The sequence below is a fragment of the Athene cunicularia genome (assembly GCF_003259725.1).
Source record: "Athene cunicularia isolate RWA chromosome 22 unlocalized genomic scaffold, athCun1 chr22_part1, whole genome shotgun sequence".
Classification (NCBI taxonomy): domain Eukaryota; kingdom Metazoa; phylum Chordata; class Aves; order Strigiformes; family Strigidae; genus Athene; species Athene cunicularia.
This window is the reverse complement of record NW_020799128.1, coordinates 2,290,680-2,308,301: the sequence shown is the minus strand read 5'-3', so window position 1 is coordinate 2,308,301 and position 17,622 is coordinate 2,290,680. Positions and strand designations below refer to the sequence as shown.

At 38.5% G+C, this 17,622-nt stretch overlaps 2 protein-coding genes across 9 annotated transcripts in view; one reads left to right on the top strand and one right to left on the bottom strand.

The window, feature by feature from the left end:
- KCTD9 (potassium channel tetramerization domain containing 9) overlaps nucleotides 1-595 on the bottom strand; it is a 9,339-nt gene extending 8,744 nt beyond the window's left edge. The window contains exon 1 of the mRNA XM_026863013.1: nucleotides 587-595. Within this exon, the coding sequence (XP_026718814.1) occupies nucleotides 587-595 (9 nt within the window). The remainder of the gene's footprint in view (nucleotides 1-586) is intronic.
- A 210-nt stretch (nucleotides 596-805) lies between these two features.
- CDCA2 (cell division cycle associated 2) lies at nucleotides 806-15,767 on the top strand. Of its 8 annotated transcripts, none has more exons than XM_026863146.1 (15): nucleotides 806-1,394; nucleotides 1,901-2,028; nucleotides 2,642-2,795; nucleotides 3,616-3,818; nucleotides 4,811-4,889; nucleotides 5,713-5,960; nucleotides 6,349-6,436; nucleotides 6,965-7,173; nucleotides 7,624-7,702; nucleotides 8,327-8,373; nucleotides 8,819-8,962; nucleotides 9,707-9,881; nucleotides 10,477-10,688; nucleotides 11,080-11,948; nucleotides 13,697-15,767. In XM_026863146.1, the coding sequence occupies exons 1-14, from the start codon at nucleotides 863-865 to the stop codon at nucleotides 11,944-11,946; spliced, it is 3,165 nt and encodes a 1,054-aa protein (XP_026718947.1). In that variant the 5' UTR covers nucleotides 806-862; the 3' UTR covers nucleotides 11,947-11,948; nucleotides 13,697-15,767. The 8 variants fall into 8 exon arrangements, with proteins under 8 accessions (XP_026718947.1, XP_026718948.1, XP_026718949.1 ...); XM_026863147.1 differs by lacking the exon at nucleotides 13,697-15,767 and adding an exon at nucleotides 12,995-13,625; XM_026863148.1 differs by lacking the exon at nucleotides 13,697-15,767 and having other exon boundaries at nucleotides 2,645-2,795; nucleotides 11,080-13,625.
- The last annotated feature ends 1,855 nt before the right edge of the window (nucleotides 15,768-17,622 follow it).

Below are 17,622 nucleotides of genomic sequence, written 5' to 3'. Positions count from 1 at the left end.
AGGGGGTAGAAAGGAGGGGGGGGCGCTGAGGGAACTGGGGAGCCCCGTGTTGGGCCCCGGCCCCTCGCGCAGTCGCGGCTCTCGGTTGGGTAACCGGGTAGGTGCAGGCGTCGCCTCTTAGCGGGCACTTAAAACAGTTAAAAAGAAGGAAAAAAAAAAAGTTGCCTATGCGGTATGTAACAGCTTAATTCCTGTTACACAAAGTACAGAGAGATGCTCCTGGAGCCAGTTTCAGACTGACATGATTGAGTTTACATGCTTAAACCCAAGAAACTAAATGCGAAAGAGCGTTAATGGAGTAAATTTTCCAATTAGTATTAAATATACGTGTTTAAGCCCAATAAACTGAATGCAGAAAAAAGTTAATGTAATGAATTTTCCGATTAGCATTAAATTTAAATGCTGAAACGCAAGAAACTAAATGCAAAAAACGTTGACGTAACGAATTTTCTAATTAGTATTAAACTGCTAATGTTTGTTTCAACACATACAGCGGAATGATCGCGGTGCCATTGTGCTTAACGTATTTTATACTAACTTTATACTAAGTGTGCTAGGGTGCAAGCATAGCCTTGTATTTTCTTACTGACGACATGCTTCTGCTGCAGGATTATATTGCTGTGCGTTTTCCTTTCTGGTGCTAGGCTTTTGTGTCCTTTCCAGAAATACGACTTTCCCTTTCCGCCACACCTTGTTCCAGGAAAAACCTAGGTTTGGTAGAAGTTTGAGAATGGCTGCGAACTCTTGCTCTTACCAAATACCTATTAAAATATCTTTCTTCCCTTTTTTTTTTTTTTATAGGTATCTGTAATTACGGGAGAGCAAAGGCTGACTAAATGTTTCTTCAAATAAATCACTAACAATGCACAGACAATCTAAGAATATAAATGCTCCCCTGGAAGTTAAAGAAAATGAGAGTAGATGCACTGAAGAGAAGGAAGAAGCCTCTTTCCTCGATCAGTCAAAAGACCAGAAGATTTGTACAGTGACCAAATCAAAAGTCATCAAGGCATCCAAGGAGGAGAATTTAAGTGATGGGAACCAGGCGCGGTTGCAAAAACGCACCCTGAAATACTTCAGAGGCCTCAAGAAGGAATCCCGCCACAACCAGGAGGATGTTGTTAGCTGTCAGTTTACTGAACGCTTTATTGATGTGCTAAAAGGGGATGTGGTTGGTGAACCTGCCTTGCCTTTGAACGGTGGGGAAAGTTTTTCAAGAAGTAGACCTGTTGCTTTGGGGGATGAATGCTACTTGACACCTAATAGGGCCAAAGCAGAAGAAGCATCTGATTGTGCAATGTCAGAGAAACAGAGGAAAGAACCTGTTGATTTTGCATCTGCAACAATTGCTGAATTTGGGATTACTCAAGAAAGTTTTACTAAACGATCTATAGGTAAGGCTGGAGAGACTAATGTCCTTCTTGGAGGCCGTCTGGAGATCATCTTGTCCAAGTGCATGAAAAGATTCAGTTAGGTCAGGTTCAGGTTGTCTGGGTGAGTTTGAATCTGCCCAAGGATAGAACTGTGTTAAAGTGTTGCTTTAATTCCCTATTTAACTTTTTTCTGTCCAGCTGATTAGGTGTCAGTGAGTTTCCCAAGGGAGTAGCAAGACAAAATTCTGCAAGTATTGGCAGACAGTTCCTTAACTATCAATTGAACAAGTAAAAGAAAGAGAGGTTCTCACTTGGTATATAGTTTATGTAAATATTAACTTGCTTTTAGGGAGTCAATTTACTTTTGCTCAGGAAGGTTTCTTGAGCTGAGCAGCTAACTTTGGATGTTTTCATAAATAGCATAAATCACTCTTAAAAAGAAAAAAAAATAATCCCATTTTAAAGCTTTATGTATTCTTACCAAAAAAAAAATATTATTTTTTCCTCTCTTCCTGTTCCCATTTCAGGGAAGTCTCCAACTACATTAAAATTTAGGCGAAGATCGACAATTGGAGTGCGGGGGTCACCAGAAAATAACACCCTCATTCGATACCTTGCCCAGCAGAAGAGTGACAGGCAAAAAGCTTTTACAGAGGTGAGAGTCTTGCCCAAATACCCAATGTGTCAGTTTAATTCCTCCCAGGAATCAAATATGCTGGTGAAAGAGAAGGCAAGGCTCAGGAAGAAGCCGCTAGAAGGAATAGCCATGGCTTTAATTTGGTTGACCTCCCTTGGACACCTTAATTGAGAATAAGCTGATCTTAGAGGTGGTGTTTGTGTAGGGTCTGGAGTCCTTTCTCCATGCTCACGTATTTTAATTACATTTACCATAACTTTTTACTTTGCATTTGCCATCCTTGATTTTTTTTGTTAATTAAAGTGTTGGTAGTTCAAAGTGATGTAAATACTAGCATAAGTGACTTGGTTTTAATTAGACTTGTTCTTAAATGAAACTAGAAGAGACTACTCAGAAAACGGATATGGCATAGAGGGACAAATTACGAAAGGCAGTAAAACTTAACAGGTTTCTTGATACAGTTCCTTTTTTGCATATTTTTACCATACAACTATAATTGCAGCCACGTTCAACACAAGATTTACTTCTCCGAGTTTGTTTTATGCCAAAGTACAAATACAAAGTAATAAAGCCCATGTCATCCTTGGGGGGGAGGGAAAGAAAGTCTCATGAGGTTATAATTTTTTTTTAGCAGGTTAGTCCCTTTAAGCGTGAGAACGTCAGGTCGCTGAAGGACAAGATAGACGCCTTCCAAGCATCTTTTAAATCGGTACAAGAAGGTGAAGGGGAATCCAGCTTCTCCGGCCTGTCCCGAGTGGATGATGCTTCCCAGGAATCGGGCTCTTGTAAGTTGGTTGTGTTTCTGGTCAGTGATTTATCTTAAATATCAGGTCTTCCTTTAGGCCAAAAAGTAGAGAAGTATAAATGCTTAATATAATATAAACCAAAAAATATCTTCCTTTATAAGGATTGGTACAGGTTCTTTTATTTTGCTTGGTTGGTTTGAGGTTTTTTGTTTAAACCTATTTTATTTCTTAGTGCATCTTGAGTAGTGGTTTCTCGGAATAACCCCTGAGAAAAAATGAAGACTAGTATTTGTCGTGACTGTTTGCTTAGCTTTACTTTCTATATGTACACCATTTAATTTACTTTTCACTAAGCATTGGTGCTCTCACACTTCTTCCATGAAACTGAGAAGGGTTTTTATGACAACTGGTTTTAGCTGTTGGAGCTGTCATCTCTTTTGATGGTGATGTGCACACTTCTGTTTAATAACTTTTAAGTGGAGTAATTTTAGAAGTCACTTGGCATTACTATGGTGTTAACATCCTTATTTCTTAATGAAAATAGTAAGTATATTGAAAAGCAAGTCCGGGCAGTTCTGTGGTAACTGTGGGAAGATGATAGTGTGGAACAAACTACAGTGCTTCACTTCCCTGGTATTGGTGGTCTTAATAACATTTATGTGAAAAGAATAACATGCTTTGTTTTGAAGACTTGAAAATGTTCTTTTCAATGCATGTGTTTTCTTTTTCCTGTCTAGAAAATTACCTAGCTTTTTGAATCTCACCATCCTTTTGATGAAGAAACACAAAAAGAGCATTCATTGAAAATCTGAAGTTTGTCCTTGTGGTTTGTTTTTTGTTTTGTTTTTAATTCACGCAGCTCAGAACAAAGTACCTTTTACAAAAGAGCGGAACCTGGATCAGTGGAGTGAAAAGTTCAGGTCAGACGACAGTGGTGGTTATTTGAAAGAAAATTTAAGACAAAACGTAATCAAGAGCAGTAAGTCTGATACCAAGACCTGCACCATCTTGTCTTCATGTCAAGCTGTGACTGTCACTGAACCTGCTGCTGCTGTTTCAAAGGTACTTGTATAAGTGTGGGCAAAGCACGTGGAGGGAACAAGTTGCACAGCAAATCTGCTTTTTAAGAATTTTATGTCTTATTATGGCAAGTCGAAATAAAGTCTGGCCTGGATGGTGATCCACCTGGCCTGCTGGTGAGTACAGCCTAACCCCAGATGCCTGCTGCTGGCTCTTCTGGGGCTGTGCTCAGTGTTCTGGTACGCACACACCTCGGGTTGACGTGCTATAAGCTGCTCTAGTCGGTAAGATTATACTCTTTTCTTATATCCACATGGAAAAGCTTATTCTATTAATCTAAATGGGTCTTGATTCTTTTCAATCTGCAGCTGTAACTATATGAGATGTCAAATTCACAGATTGGGCAAATACAGCTTTTTCCAGGTGTTAACACCAACTTTATTGATCATCAGGATGACCTCGAATGCAATTTTTAATCTTCACTTTACATCTGTTTGGCAGTTATTTGATATTCCATAAAAAAAAAAAAAAAAAAAGGATGTACTTGTGTACTGATGGAGAAGTTAATTTGTCTTCTATGTAAGTGTCTCCAGTGGTCCTTTTATTAGTGTTGTATAGAAGAACAGTGGCCGTGGGGCCTGTTCTGCTCAGTGTCTCTCTGCTGCTCTGGACCTAGCAGCTGCCCAGCGGTGAAACAGCTGTGATAGTGCAGCAGTTGTACAATGGTTGGGAAGAAACTCCCTAAATTGGTCATTAAAATACACAGGGTTTTCATTCCTTTTTTTTTTTTTTTTTTTAAATTTCTGATGTCTAATCCTTTTAAGCATTTAGCCTTGGTGTTTTGGGAAAATAAATTCAACTAAAGTAGTGGATGACTGAGAACTCTGCAATCCTTGTCTATGGGATTAAAAACCTCAGTAGTTCGTGTTATTTTAAAAGGAAGCATTTGCAAGTAGCTTTTTATTTCTTTATTGTACGAGTGTGTATGTAAGTAGATGAGAGAAAGGGATAAATAATCTGACTTCTTCCTCTAGGAATGGGTTTATGAGCAACACAATCCTGTTGAGTCGTTGGAGGCTGTTCTAATTAGAGATATCATAGAAACAGGCCGTGGTAAGAGAATTCATCACTATTATAATCTTCATTATGTTCTTATTAGAAAGTAAAAATACTTAGACTATATGTAAGGAAATGTCATCCCATGGCTGTATCTTGTCTACAATTCATAATGCAGCAGAGACCTGATAGAATTTTGACATAAAGGCTAATGGGGGAACAAAAAAAGAAATACTGCAAATAACCATCTATTTAAGTGCTGCTGCAGAGGAGGCTCAAGTCTGTTTATGAACTGAATTCAGAGCTTGTTCAGTACAGCATTAAACATGTTTTTACTTAAGCACAGTTCATAGGAAGGAAATAGCTTTTATGAGAGGAGCTGAAATATTTGGAAGGTGGGGTAAGGCCTCTTGGGTGGTATGTTAACAGTTTGATTCTGGTAGAAAAAGCAAGCTCAAACCGAGACACAGGCTGGGAATAATTGTTGAGAGTTTTCTGTTAATTTTGCTAGTCAGGCCATTCTTATGGAAAAATAATTGAGTAGTTCATGCCTGTGAAGGAGAGAGGGATGTTAATGTAGAACCTCTCTGTAAATTAGGTTCCCCCCCCCCCAGTTACACAGAGGAGACAGAAATTTCCTTCATGCAGTGCCCCACTTTAAATTTCTGAAAATATGACATGTAAATGTAGCACAATAATAGTAGAAATTTAAAAAATGAAGGGATTTTTTGTGATGTTCATGCCCAGAATCTCTAGATGTGTACGTTTGTAGCTCACGTTGCTAATACTAAAGCAATCTTCTAATTGCTAATATTCTAACTATATACTTCACCATTTTACTTCAGTGTTTAATGATCATACCTGTCTACTTGCTCTAAAGATTTCAGCTCTGATCACATCACTAAAGACATTAGAAGGAGTGTTCTATCAGGACAAAGCAGAAAGGGAGTTGGTTTTGTGGAAGAACTGAGCCTGGATATATTTGATGAAAACAAGCCACCTGTCACCCCTCCCATCACTCCACTGCAATCAGAAAATAGTTCGTTAACAGAACGTACACAGAGTGGCTCCGGTCTGAGATCTGTGTTGAAGAAAACACCAGTGAAGCAATTCTCAGATAGCCTGAAGGTTGGTGAACTGACTTCCATGGGGGTGCTGATACTAAGGGAGAACTCCTGTGGTCATTATTGAACTTCCAGAAGTTGAACGGTGGTTAAAGATGCTTTTTGAGTAATGGACATGGATCAAAAAGAGTTTAATGCTCTGAATGGATGTCTGTTTGCTGTTGGGTCATCTTGGAAGCTTTGATGTTATGAGATGATCTGTGTGTGTGTGTGTTGCTGAGTTTTATTAATTTAGAAAACAAGTGTTGTTTTGTTTTGTTTTTTTTTTTAAACAATAGGACTGATTGTTAAATGTTGCTTACAGAAAAGGTTGTTTTCACTTTGATTTGAAGAAGGGCAATATTTTAATTAAATGGTATTGAATAGATGATTGTATCCCTTAAATTTGATAGGAACACTCAGATGATGCAGTTGACAGAGGAGGAGGTGAATCTCTCACGGTCGCCAATTGTGCAAAAACCTTTGAAGCAACAGAAACAGGTCAGATTCCCCTTTTGGTTTTTAAATAGGCAGAGTGTTCTGTGGGTTCATAAGGTTTTGCCTCTTTGGTAAGTCTGAAGAACGATACACATTAAGCACTGCTAAAGTAGCTTATGTGTGGCATCCTACTGAGTGAAGTGGAAAATAAAATTGCCAAGGAAAAGAATGTCTATTAAAAAAAAAAAAAATCCCACACCAAAACTTCAGAAAGCCTCTAATACCAGAATAGAATCCCCTGTTTTTCAAGAAATTTTACACTTGTCAACTGAAACTTGTGGAACAGATTGTCGTTTCTAGTCTTCTGTTTTCTTTCTTCCTTAATTCTTGATGGTGTAATTAAGCTCGAGTGAAAATTCAGTTGAATCCATGGGACAGGTAAAGGTGGTATCTTGCTGTTTGGTGTGTGTGTGTGTGTGTGTGTGCGTGTTTTAAGAGAATGTTAAGACCCGTAAAAAGACCTTGAAAAGTCTCTGCTCTGTGAAAGTTCTGTTTTAAACTCACTAAGTAATCTGTGTTTTGTTACAATAGATGGAACTGAAAGACCAAAGAAGAAAAGAGTTACTTTTGGAGAAGTTCTAAGCCCAGAAATATTTGATGAAACTTTGCCTGCAAATACCCCGCTGCGCAAAGGAGCGACTCCAGCCCCTTCTCCAGGATTATTGCACAGTAATAGCTCTTTGTCAAGGTCAAGTCTCATTGCAGAACCATTATCCCAGCCAGACTTTGATTGCGATGATGTAAGTTTTTTGTTGTTCAAGCTACAAACCCAGCTTCTTGGTTTCTATGAATGTTCAGGTTTTGTCTTTTTTTTTTTTTTTTTCACCAGTCTGCTTGGTTTAGAAAAGAAATTGCTCAAACGTGAAAACACAGTCTGCTTGGAACTTCAGAATGATGTTGAGAACTTTTGCTTTATGAATTCTAAGTAGCATTTTGGCCTGTAGAGCTATGTTTAAAGTTGAGTACTGGTAGCACATGAAATGTTTTTTGCCTTGGCTTATTCATATACTTTTGCTGCTGTATTTCTTTCTGCCATATGTAGCAAATGAGCTGCTGTGTTCTTTAAGGGGAAAAAAAAAAAAAAAAAAAAAAAAATTGCCTGGCTGTTCCAAGCACTGATGGACCAGGTGTTTTTCAGTATGTCTCTGGTATAGTATATTGCTAAACAAATTAACTTTCTTTGTTTAAAGGAATGTGTTGAGCCTCCTGAAGAGTTCGTGGAGGGTCCTGTTGCTGCAGAAGACCCATTGCCTGCTGAAAATGCAGATGGTAACCCCAACTTGTATTTTTGTCATTAGATATTTGTATCTGAAGATTGAGAGATGACACAGGGTGTTTTTTTTGTTTGTGTTTTTTTATACAGTGAATATATTTCAGTTTAAAATTTAAATGCTCTTGCTTTCTTCTAAAGGTCTTTGCAGTAGCTGCAGTGTTTACCTGTTTAGGTTAACTGGATGTTATCTGACCTTGTGGTATTTTTCTGTGAAAGTGGCTGCTCTAATTAGACTTACTGCTTTAAGTAATTGGGCTTATTATCTTGATGGTGGTACTGTAATTCTGATGGTTTTAAAATAGCAGGCAAAGCCAACAACCACAAATATTGAAAGGGGTTGTGTATATATTTTTCTCTAGGAAAGCCATCTAAGTGCTAAGTATTTTGTTACTAAATTCTCACAAATGTTGTGTTCCTGTGTTGTAAAGCAAGCTGTTAATTTTATTTTTTATCTTGCCATGTTTGATAGACCTCCAGACTAAGTTACTAGTTACTCAAGACTAAGATGACTAAACACACTGTGCATAATAATAGAAATTATGTGGATAATTTCATCAAAACTTGATTAACTTTTTGTGTTGAAACTGAATCAGTATTCTTATTTTCTTCATCTATAATAGCAGAAACTGACAAATCTGGTATGATAACAACTTCTACTAAAAAGGAGGTAAGTTTCTTTAGTGATAATGTTTGGTTTTGTGTTGTGGGTTTTTTCTTTTTTTTTACTTCAGGCAGAATTTTATCTTTTATATCTCCTGATGCTTTTTAGAGTTTTTACAGCCTCAGGTATGAGTATTATATATACTCAGCTGTATGAAGATATCTCATGTTGGTGCAGGTAATTGTCTTAAGGAAATAAATAGCTGAAGATGAAAACTTAGCGTTTTCTCATTAGAAATGTCCTTTTTGTACAAACAGGGCTATATGTATGAGGAGACTAGATCTGTAAATCTTAATTTCTGGTTGGGAGTATCTAGCTCTTAGGGCCTCACGTATAAATAAAGGAGACTAATTACAGTGTGATTCTTCTGACTGTTGGACTGTGGTGTATTTTTTTGAAAAAGCAAGTGTATGCACACGCACCCCAGCAACTCAAAATTCATCTTTCTCAGCAGTGTAGCACCATTTCAGAAGAGACTGATTTTAGCACCTCAAGAGCCACAAATACTAAGAATGCCAAAGAGAGTAAAAATCCCAGGAAGAACAGGTTTCAAAGACAAAAGAATGTAACCACATCTGCTGCCAAAAAGACCCAAGTAAGTGACAGCCCTCTGCAGTTGGTGTGTGCTGCCTTTATTTATCCAAGCGTCTCTTCTTTCTTGTGTGTTTTACGTGATTATTTTGATCTTTATTACAAAGAATTTCTGAAGGGTGTTATGTTTCCTGTTGTTGCCAATATTCTCTTCTTCATACCCATCTTGTTTTCCTATGCTTACTATGCTTTTCCTTTCTTACTGCTTGTTAAGGCTGACTAGCAGGGTTTAAATACTTGTTAGGACAGGAGGGATACTTCAGGGAGGTGAAGGGGGGTGGTGGTGTCATTTTTCAGACTTCAGGGACAGAAAATGAGTTTATGGTCGTTCTCTCACCAAGGGCATGCAGTAGTAGTTCTTTGAACTTACCCAGTTATATGCTAGTTAAGTATTGTAAAGGTGTGTGACTCCTAAAAGATTTTTGCTTTCGTGTGTTGGAAGGGAAAGCATGTATTCCTTTTCAAACTAAGCGTTGAGTGAAGCATCTGTAGTTTTGAGCTGAAAGACTAATTATTTCTTTGATTTCTAGATATGGTTAAATAAAAAAAAAAATCAGACCTCGTGTTTGAGAAGTAATTCTTTGATTGGAGTTTTTAGGTTAATTTGTAGATGGCAAAATGAGTGGAACCCTCATTTTGGGGAAAATTACTGTTATCCCTCAGAATCCAGTAATGCTGTCACTTATTTGTTTGAAAATACCGTACTTGTATTACTTTGTGCTCTATTCGATCTTCTCTCTCTTTTCAGAAAACAAAGCATACAAGCTATGGGAAAAGAAGAAAGAAAAAAGTAAAAAAATCTTTATATGGGGAAAGAGAGATGGCTTCTAAGAAACCTCTTCTCAGCCCCATCCCTGAAATTCCAGAGACTTTCTCTTCTGCTTCATCTTCAAACTCACCAGACACACAGGCACTTTTTTCAGGTAATGTGGTTTTTAGTTTGCCTTGGTCTTTCTGTTTCTTCTAATTTTTTACTTCAACAGTTACATTAAAAAAAATGTTGATAGACATCTTGAGTTCTGTGCATAGGAAACCCAGTATACTTTTTTTACTTCTATTTGCTATGTAATAGGAGAGTCCAGAGGATCTGATAGATTAATAATCTGCAACTGGATAAATGTAACTCTTGTTGGACTCCAGTGTAAAAAAAAAAAAAACAAAACAAACAAAAAAAACCCAAAACAAAAAACCCACAAAAACCACAACAAAAACCAAAAACCAAACCAACAAAAAACCCCAATCCACCAACAAACAACAAAAAAACCTCACCCAAAAAGCCAAACCTCTCTCTACTTGACTGGATACTGGTATTTTCATAGTCTTTAAAACTGGTAAATTGGGCATGAATAGTGAATTGTAGTAGCTTTCTGGGCTTTTTTACACTAATTGTCTGGAATGATTGTTTAGAAGGTTACTTTTATGTAAGTAAAATACTAGAAGGCCTTTGTAATACTGAAAAAAACCATTTTGGTCCATTCACAAGAAGAGTCAAGTAACCAGATGTTTATTGTAATTCAGAGGACATATTATTTTTAGATGATGCCAGATCCGGGAAGGCTCGCAGGGATGTTGAGGAGAAGGCAGTGGCTGAAGGAGTGAGAGGGGCGACCGTCTGTGCAGCGTATTCAAGCTCTGAGGACCTGGACCTCGTGGAGGCCAGTGGCTCTGGGAGCGAGGTGTTTCACGTGTCCAGTGGGGACCCACAGTCCAGTTCTGGCATCGATCATGAGGTAACCAATATGCTTAAGGATACTCCTAGAAAATAACTCAGAATTGTGCTTGATGTGGTTGGATCAAAAAAGTGATATTTTAGGAGAAGGAAAAATACTTAGAGTGGTTAAACAATGGGACAGGCTGCCTGGAAGAGGTCAGGGAGTCTCCGTCCTTGCGCAGTGGTATTCAGAACTCAACTGAACAAGGCCTTGAGCAACACAAGCTTGGGCCCACACTGGAGCAGATTCCAACCTGCAGAATCCTATGTGTGTTTTGGGGTTTTTTTGAGAATGACTAGACTTGGTGAGGAAAACAGTAGCAGTTGTTTAGTTGTCAGCTGTTTGAAACCAGTTTTATTGTGTCCTACCTTTTGCCCATATTTAAAAAAAAAAATTTCTTTTTCCCCAGTTTTCAAACAGTGTGCCAGATGCAAAGTGTGGTTTTGATACATCTGACTATTTCCAACAAGGTAAAGAGACTGCGTGTGTAAAAGAGGCAAAAGAAAGTGGTTCTTTGATAGAAAACAACAAATTACAAGGAAATCTCCTAAATAAGGCAGAGCAGCTGAGTGGGCTAGAATTTCTGGAACAACGGGACACTAGTGTACATGAGAGTGCCCAAGGAACTCAGTGTCCCCAAAAAGATTCTATAAGTAGTCCACCAAGAAGAAGAAGTCGAAAAAGTAGTGCTGTCTGTTTTCCTCCTGTTGAAACATTGGAAATAACTGGAAACGATCTTCCAGTTTCTTCTTTTAATGTGGAAGAAGTCTTATCTGTTCCTCAGCGAAAAACCAACTCCTTTGAGCCTTTTAGGAGAAGGAGCAGTAACAGTGGTGAAAGAAGAGTGAGGCGCAGCATGAGATTAAATAAAGATGCAGAAATGGAAGGACTTGCATGGATTCAAGTACCCGATGAGATTCAGAACCCTCCTCTGATAGCTTCTGCTTGCAAAATCAGGAGATCAAGCACATCCATCCTTACACAATCTGAGAATATTCACCATAGAAAACAAAATCTCATCCCGTTCTCAGCGCCGGGGAAGGAGAACCATGACTCTGTTAATCTTGCTGATGGTCCTTGCAAAAGATGGAGGAGGAGAAGCATGTGTGTATCCACACCTCAAGAAACAAGAACTTGGTCTCAAACCCGGAGGAGCATAACAAATTCTGTATATTGGAAGGACAGAAGTAAGAAAAAACACTTTGAAGAAGTAGAAATACCTCTTGAAAATAACTCTTTTAGTGAGGTTTCAGCTACCTCTGATTTTCTAAAGTGAAGGTCAGTAATAGATTCTTATGTTCTCTTAAGTGCTGTGTTCTTCTCTCTCCCACTTATATTTCCTTACTTAATATTTCCTTATTCATTTTCGGGATAACTTAGAACTGATTTTCTTTGTCTTGACGCCTAAAATGCTTGAGGATCAGAACTGTGTGGAAGACCTAGCTTGGCTCAGAGCATTGCTCTGGTAGGCAGTCATGGCAGGTAATCAGGAGGATAAAAAGTTGTTCTCCTGTTATGAGCTGACTTTTGACATCACCTCTTTAATGTAGTCTGCATCCTTGCTGACATGTTTTCCACACTTTAGCGCTGAGCAATAGCAATTAAACTCTGCTAATATTATAAAAACCTCAACAAATTTTGTCCCTGCGCCACCAAGTTCAGTCATTTCAAGAAGGCAAAGGCTGATCTTCCTCAGCTGGCCGGATTGCTCATAGGGGCTAGTGAATTCTGTTGCAAGACAATATAAACAATTTAAATAATGCTTATGCATGAATTTGTATGCATGTTATCACAGTCTGGGATTTTCTTGTGTCTAGGTAAGTGTTTAGTCTTCGCTGCGCAGTAGTGTGGGATTTTTGCCCTTGGAACTTAGTCATGACTGTTAGATGGGATGTGTTTAGTGAACCAGCTTGCTACGCTTGCTCCGCTCTCAAACGCACAAGCAGTATATGATGTTGCTGAATGGAGGCGTGTCAGTAAACGTGTGACTTTTCAGCTCTTTTAAATAAAGAGGAACAAATCTGATAGTTCAAAAATACGGTCTGTGGTGACAAGTTACTTTTTAAATAACTGGGAGTTGATACTAACCCATATTTTGCTGATAGGGCTCTCTGCTGTTCTTTCAAAAAATGGATTCCAGCTTAAGATTTTGTTACATTTTTGAAGTTTGAAGTAGATAAAACATGAATTTGTCTCTAGTAGTTAAACCATGATGTTGTGAAGTACGCCCTTTCAGCTAGAATTGCTTCAAGTGTTGATGTTTCCTGTGTGCTTGATCATTCCCTATAAATTGCTTTTGAAATCTTCATGAACTTTTTTTCCAGATTTCAAAAATATCCTCAAAACCCCCTTGAGATTCTCTTCAAATAAGAAAGAAATCATTTCTGGCTTGAAGGGGAGGAGTAGAAGGCGGGGAAGCAGTTACCATCTTCTGAAAAGACTTTGCTTTTGCTTTACCTTCCGGGCACGAGCAGGGGTAGAGTTCCTATAAATAAGACTGAATTTTGTGTTAGCAAGAGTTAATGAATTCTGCTTCTTGGTCTTTTTCTTTTTTTTTTAAAAAGACTTTTAAATCTTTATTGTATATAACATTAATTTAAAAAAAAATAAATTGGCTAAGGAAAGCAAAACATTCATCATACAATAAAGCTGTACTTCATTTCTGGACACTTCCAGACTTTGGTGTACTTGTACTAAATACAGTACATATTATTCAGTAGTTGACCTGTCGTCTTACTGTTTTCATTTTTCTAGTTTGAACAATGTAATAAAAAGTGATGACTGTAGGTGGTCTCCTTAAACATTTGCTGTTGCTTTCATTTTTCATACTGTTTTGTTTCAGCTCTAGTGAAATACCTGTGCCAGCTTGGAGGAAATAGCTTTCTGTTGAAAATGATCTTTTCTGTGACCTTGTTTTTAACATTATTGATGTGGAATAAAACACTTTATGTACTTGGCTGCTTTTATAAAGCTTAAAAGCAAATGGAACAGTTTCATTTTTATGCATGTTTTGCTTTTCTCTACAGACATCATCAATTTTGCCTAAGAACTCCTACGGCAACTTGAAAGAAACTTCACTACTTAAATGCTGTTCATCTTATGCTACTTTAGAAACATTACTGAAGTTATCAAAACAGTTTCCTTGATGTTTTATTTTGGATTTTCCTTTTGTGTGGCAATGAACATTTTCGATTCGGAAACGGAATGGTAATCGTTCCTCGAGTTGAATCTTGTGGCAGCAGTATGTTGGTTTACCAGGAGAGGGCACTCTGACATGAGGTTTTATGGTTGTAACTGAATTGGAAAATAATACCATAGTGCACAAAATCTTTGGAGAGATACTAGCTAAGATTAAAATCTAAAGCTCCTTGACATTAAAGTTAATAATAGGTGCTACTTCTAACATTCTAAAAAAAAAAAGCTGAACTACACACTGGAATTAATCTGGAAAACTGAAATGCTTCTGTGCTGTATGGAAATCACTTTATAGTCTTAAACACAGTGGAGCCCTACAGTTGCAGCTGAGATGTTAGGGTTTACCTAACAGCTTTTAGATACTAAATCTAGCAGTGAGTGAAACCAGTAGAGACTGTGGGTGTCAGATACTGAATACTAGACTTGAATAGTCAGGTCAAGTAAAGAGTTGTCCTGGAGGAAGAGGCAACAAACTGTGTCTGATATTAGGGCTTGATCTAAAATACTGCCTAGAATGTGCTCTTTGTGGTGTTGCTGTCCTGTGCATCAGTCACAGCAGCACTAGAAGAGAATTCTCCCTTGAGGTTTCTTGAGTGGATAGGCTAAGTGCACTTTAGATGTGAAGCGAAGTGTAAGTAAAGTCAGAAATAAAAGAGCAAGGATAGGGAGAAAAAAACAAAGCTTGGCTTTTCTTCCTGGCACAGCTTGCTTGAAAAGGGTTGTTAGGAATTATATGTAGATGCTTGACTGCATGAGGTGAGGTTGGAACTTATGGAGAAATAAAGAGCTTGCAGTTAACAGCACTTGATCTGGAGAGGACTTGAGACAAGTCTTCAGTTATGCAGAAGGCTGTTGTAATGAAGGGGTGGGTAAAATCTCTGTACTGAATGGGACAAGAAATAATGTGTTTAAGAGAAAAAAAAAAAAAGTCTCTGTTAAACATTAAGAAAAAGTTCCAGCAGCAGAGATAGTTGAGCACAGGGATACATTGCCTTGGGAAGTTGTGGAATCTCCATCACTGGAGGCTTTTAAGAACAGATTAAACAAATATCTGTCAGGAATGACATATGATCCTTCCTAGGGGTAAGGATAGGGCCTGGCTGGCCTCTTGAGGTCTCTTCTGGCTGTGTTTTCTGATTGCTAGAGATTAGGGTTGCAAGAGGTGATCTGGGACTTAAGACCTGAGATAGAATCTGTCGTGGAATCGGGAGCTGGAGAATTGCTGACACTGGGGGCTGCTGAGCATGGGAAGGAACTGGGGAATTTGGGAGAGCGCTCCTCATGCGAGGGTGGCAAAATGTTCTTGGTACTTCAAACATTCAGGTCTCGTGTGACTCGCTGTGTCTGCTCGGAAGAGAATCTCTCTGGACTCCTGAAGTAGTGTAACCAACGTGGTGGCTGTGCCATACGGAGTGAACAATCAGGTTCCCTCTTCAGATTTGCTTTTCTGAAAGTGAGTTAACGTTAACCTTTGAATGACCAGCGGCTTCGCTATCCCTGTTCAATCAACACAAGAACATTCTGAAGTCATCTCTTGTCTTCGTTACCACGTTGGGGTGTAGGAGTTAAAATAAAGGTGCATTGTGTGCGGGTGCAGGCGGGTGTCAACGTATTTTGAGTTTGCGCCTCTATTTTTCAGCTATTAATCGCAGCACTGTCCGAAGTAGATTTTAGTGGTGTTCTGTCACATTAGGTTGGCTTAGTCACTCTTAATACGACCTGCAGTTTTACTTCCAGCAAAGTCATCAGACAAAAGAACGCGCGAAGTCGGTGGTGGAAAGCTTGAGTCGTGGTGTTTGATCAGTGAAGCGTCGCTAGGCAGCGTGTCAGACCGGGGAGCGGCTGATGCAGGCCCCCAGGGTGAAGGCTGGCCTTTGTAGCCTTCAATTTAAGTCACTGTTTTGACTTCCTTTTTTTTTTTTTTTTTTTTTTTTTTTTTTTTTTCCTCCTTTTGTGCAGTACTTGAGCTCCGTGTAAGTCTGTGCACTATAGTGGCATCTAAATAAATCTGGTGTTGGCCAGTCTCTTCCCCCTCTCATTTACTCTTCCTGCTCTTCTACAGGGAGGTTTTTTTTTCTCTCCAGAGGATTGTTAGAAAGATTGCTTTGTCTTTAAAAGTACTTCACTACCATTAAGCACTGCACTGTGTAGATTTTCAGTGGCTTCAAGTATGGTAATAGCTAGTACTAAGTGTGTATTGCCGAATAATTGCATTTAACAGATTGCCATGTAATTATCGTGCTCTGACTGACATAGAGGACAAGTGGTGGGTTCTACAAAGACTGATTATTTTGCCACTCTGTAATTATGGTGTCATTAATAAGTAAGAGTAATTACAAATCACTTTTCTCGCACTATCCTATGAAGGGCAGTCTCGATGCATTTTCAGTTAGCTGAGGATGTGACGACTAGCAGTAAGGAGTATTTCACAGCTGGAATGGTCTTCGCTTACATTTGCTTAATATTAGTGAGCTGAAGAGACAATGAACAACAATACTTAGACATGAATTCTTCGGTTTTAAAGTGAAACTGTTAGTGGCTTCCAGGAGTTATTTTATGCTGACGTTCTGCCATAATTAAGATGCACAATAAGTCACAGAAGTGGAGATGATATGACCCAAGTTTTCTCAGTGTGAGTTAACAGAATAAAACAGTTTCCTCAGCCTGGCACTCATGGTAAGAAAATAACAAGAATTGTACATGCCGCTTTTTTTAAATTTTTTTTTTTTCCACTTTGATCAGTTGTAAGTAAAGTTCATCTGGTCTTCAGCTTATTTTTCTCTACTTGCTTTTGACTAACTGAGCAATAGGAGGGGATGCTGAAACACTGAAGGGTTGCCTGGAAGTGTCACCACTGTATGTTCATCTGCTCTAGTTGCTGTTTAGAAATGCACTAAAACGTTTGTGCTCTGCTCTTCCTCCTTCTCACTCTGAATCCTCTAGCACTCTTACAGTTCATTTAGACCTGGAAAAACTTTAGTGATGAACTGATCTATGCACAAGGAAGCAAACAGAAAAGCATTGTTAGATCAGTGTACACGGAAATGGAGAGAGAGAGAGAGAGAGAGAGAGAGAGAGAGAAGGAAAAAAAAATAAAGCCATCGAAGTATGCCAAGTATAGCTTAAGCACACAGAAACAGGAGTGAGCAGTGAAAGAAATTTCATTTTCAAGCTGCTAACAGGTAGGTAAGCAATGGAAATAAATCTAAAAACAAACTGTAAAGTGTAGTTGGGTATTCCTTCAAATTGTACTGTTTTAAAATTAGGAGGTAAACAGTGCAAACCAAAATGTTTTAACTTGAAATAAGATAAGGTCTCCATTTCACCGTGTCCCAGTGGGAAAGATGAAGTTGTGCCTGTGACTTATAGACAAGAAGGCTAATGTATTAGTTTTGTAATTAAGTCCTGTAAATTGTGCATAACAGAGCAATTAGCTACTTTAACCAAGCTTTAGAGGGGGAAGAAGAAAAACCTGTGTGCACTGGGAATGAGGGCATGGAACATATTCCCTAACTCAAACCTGAAAAACCTGGTGTTAGTCTTGGGTTATTTCCAGTGACCCCTTGACTCCCATCTTCCTGCCCCCTGCACAGATTTGGAACTGGTCAGCCATTTTTGTTTTTGGAAGGCAGAGGAGACAGATATAATGAATGGCTTTTATTGTGCAATATTTCAAAACCTTTTTGACTGCATTCGGATGGGATGGAAAATGTTCTACCCTGTGCTGCAGCCAAAATAAATAAAACATATTCCCTAA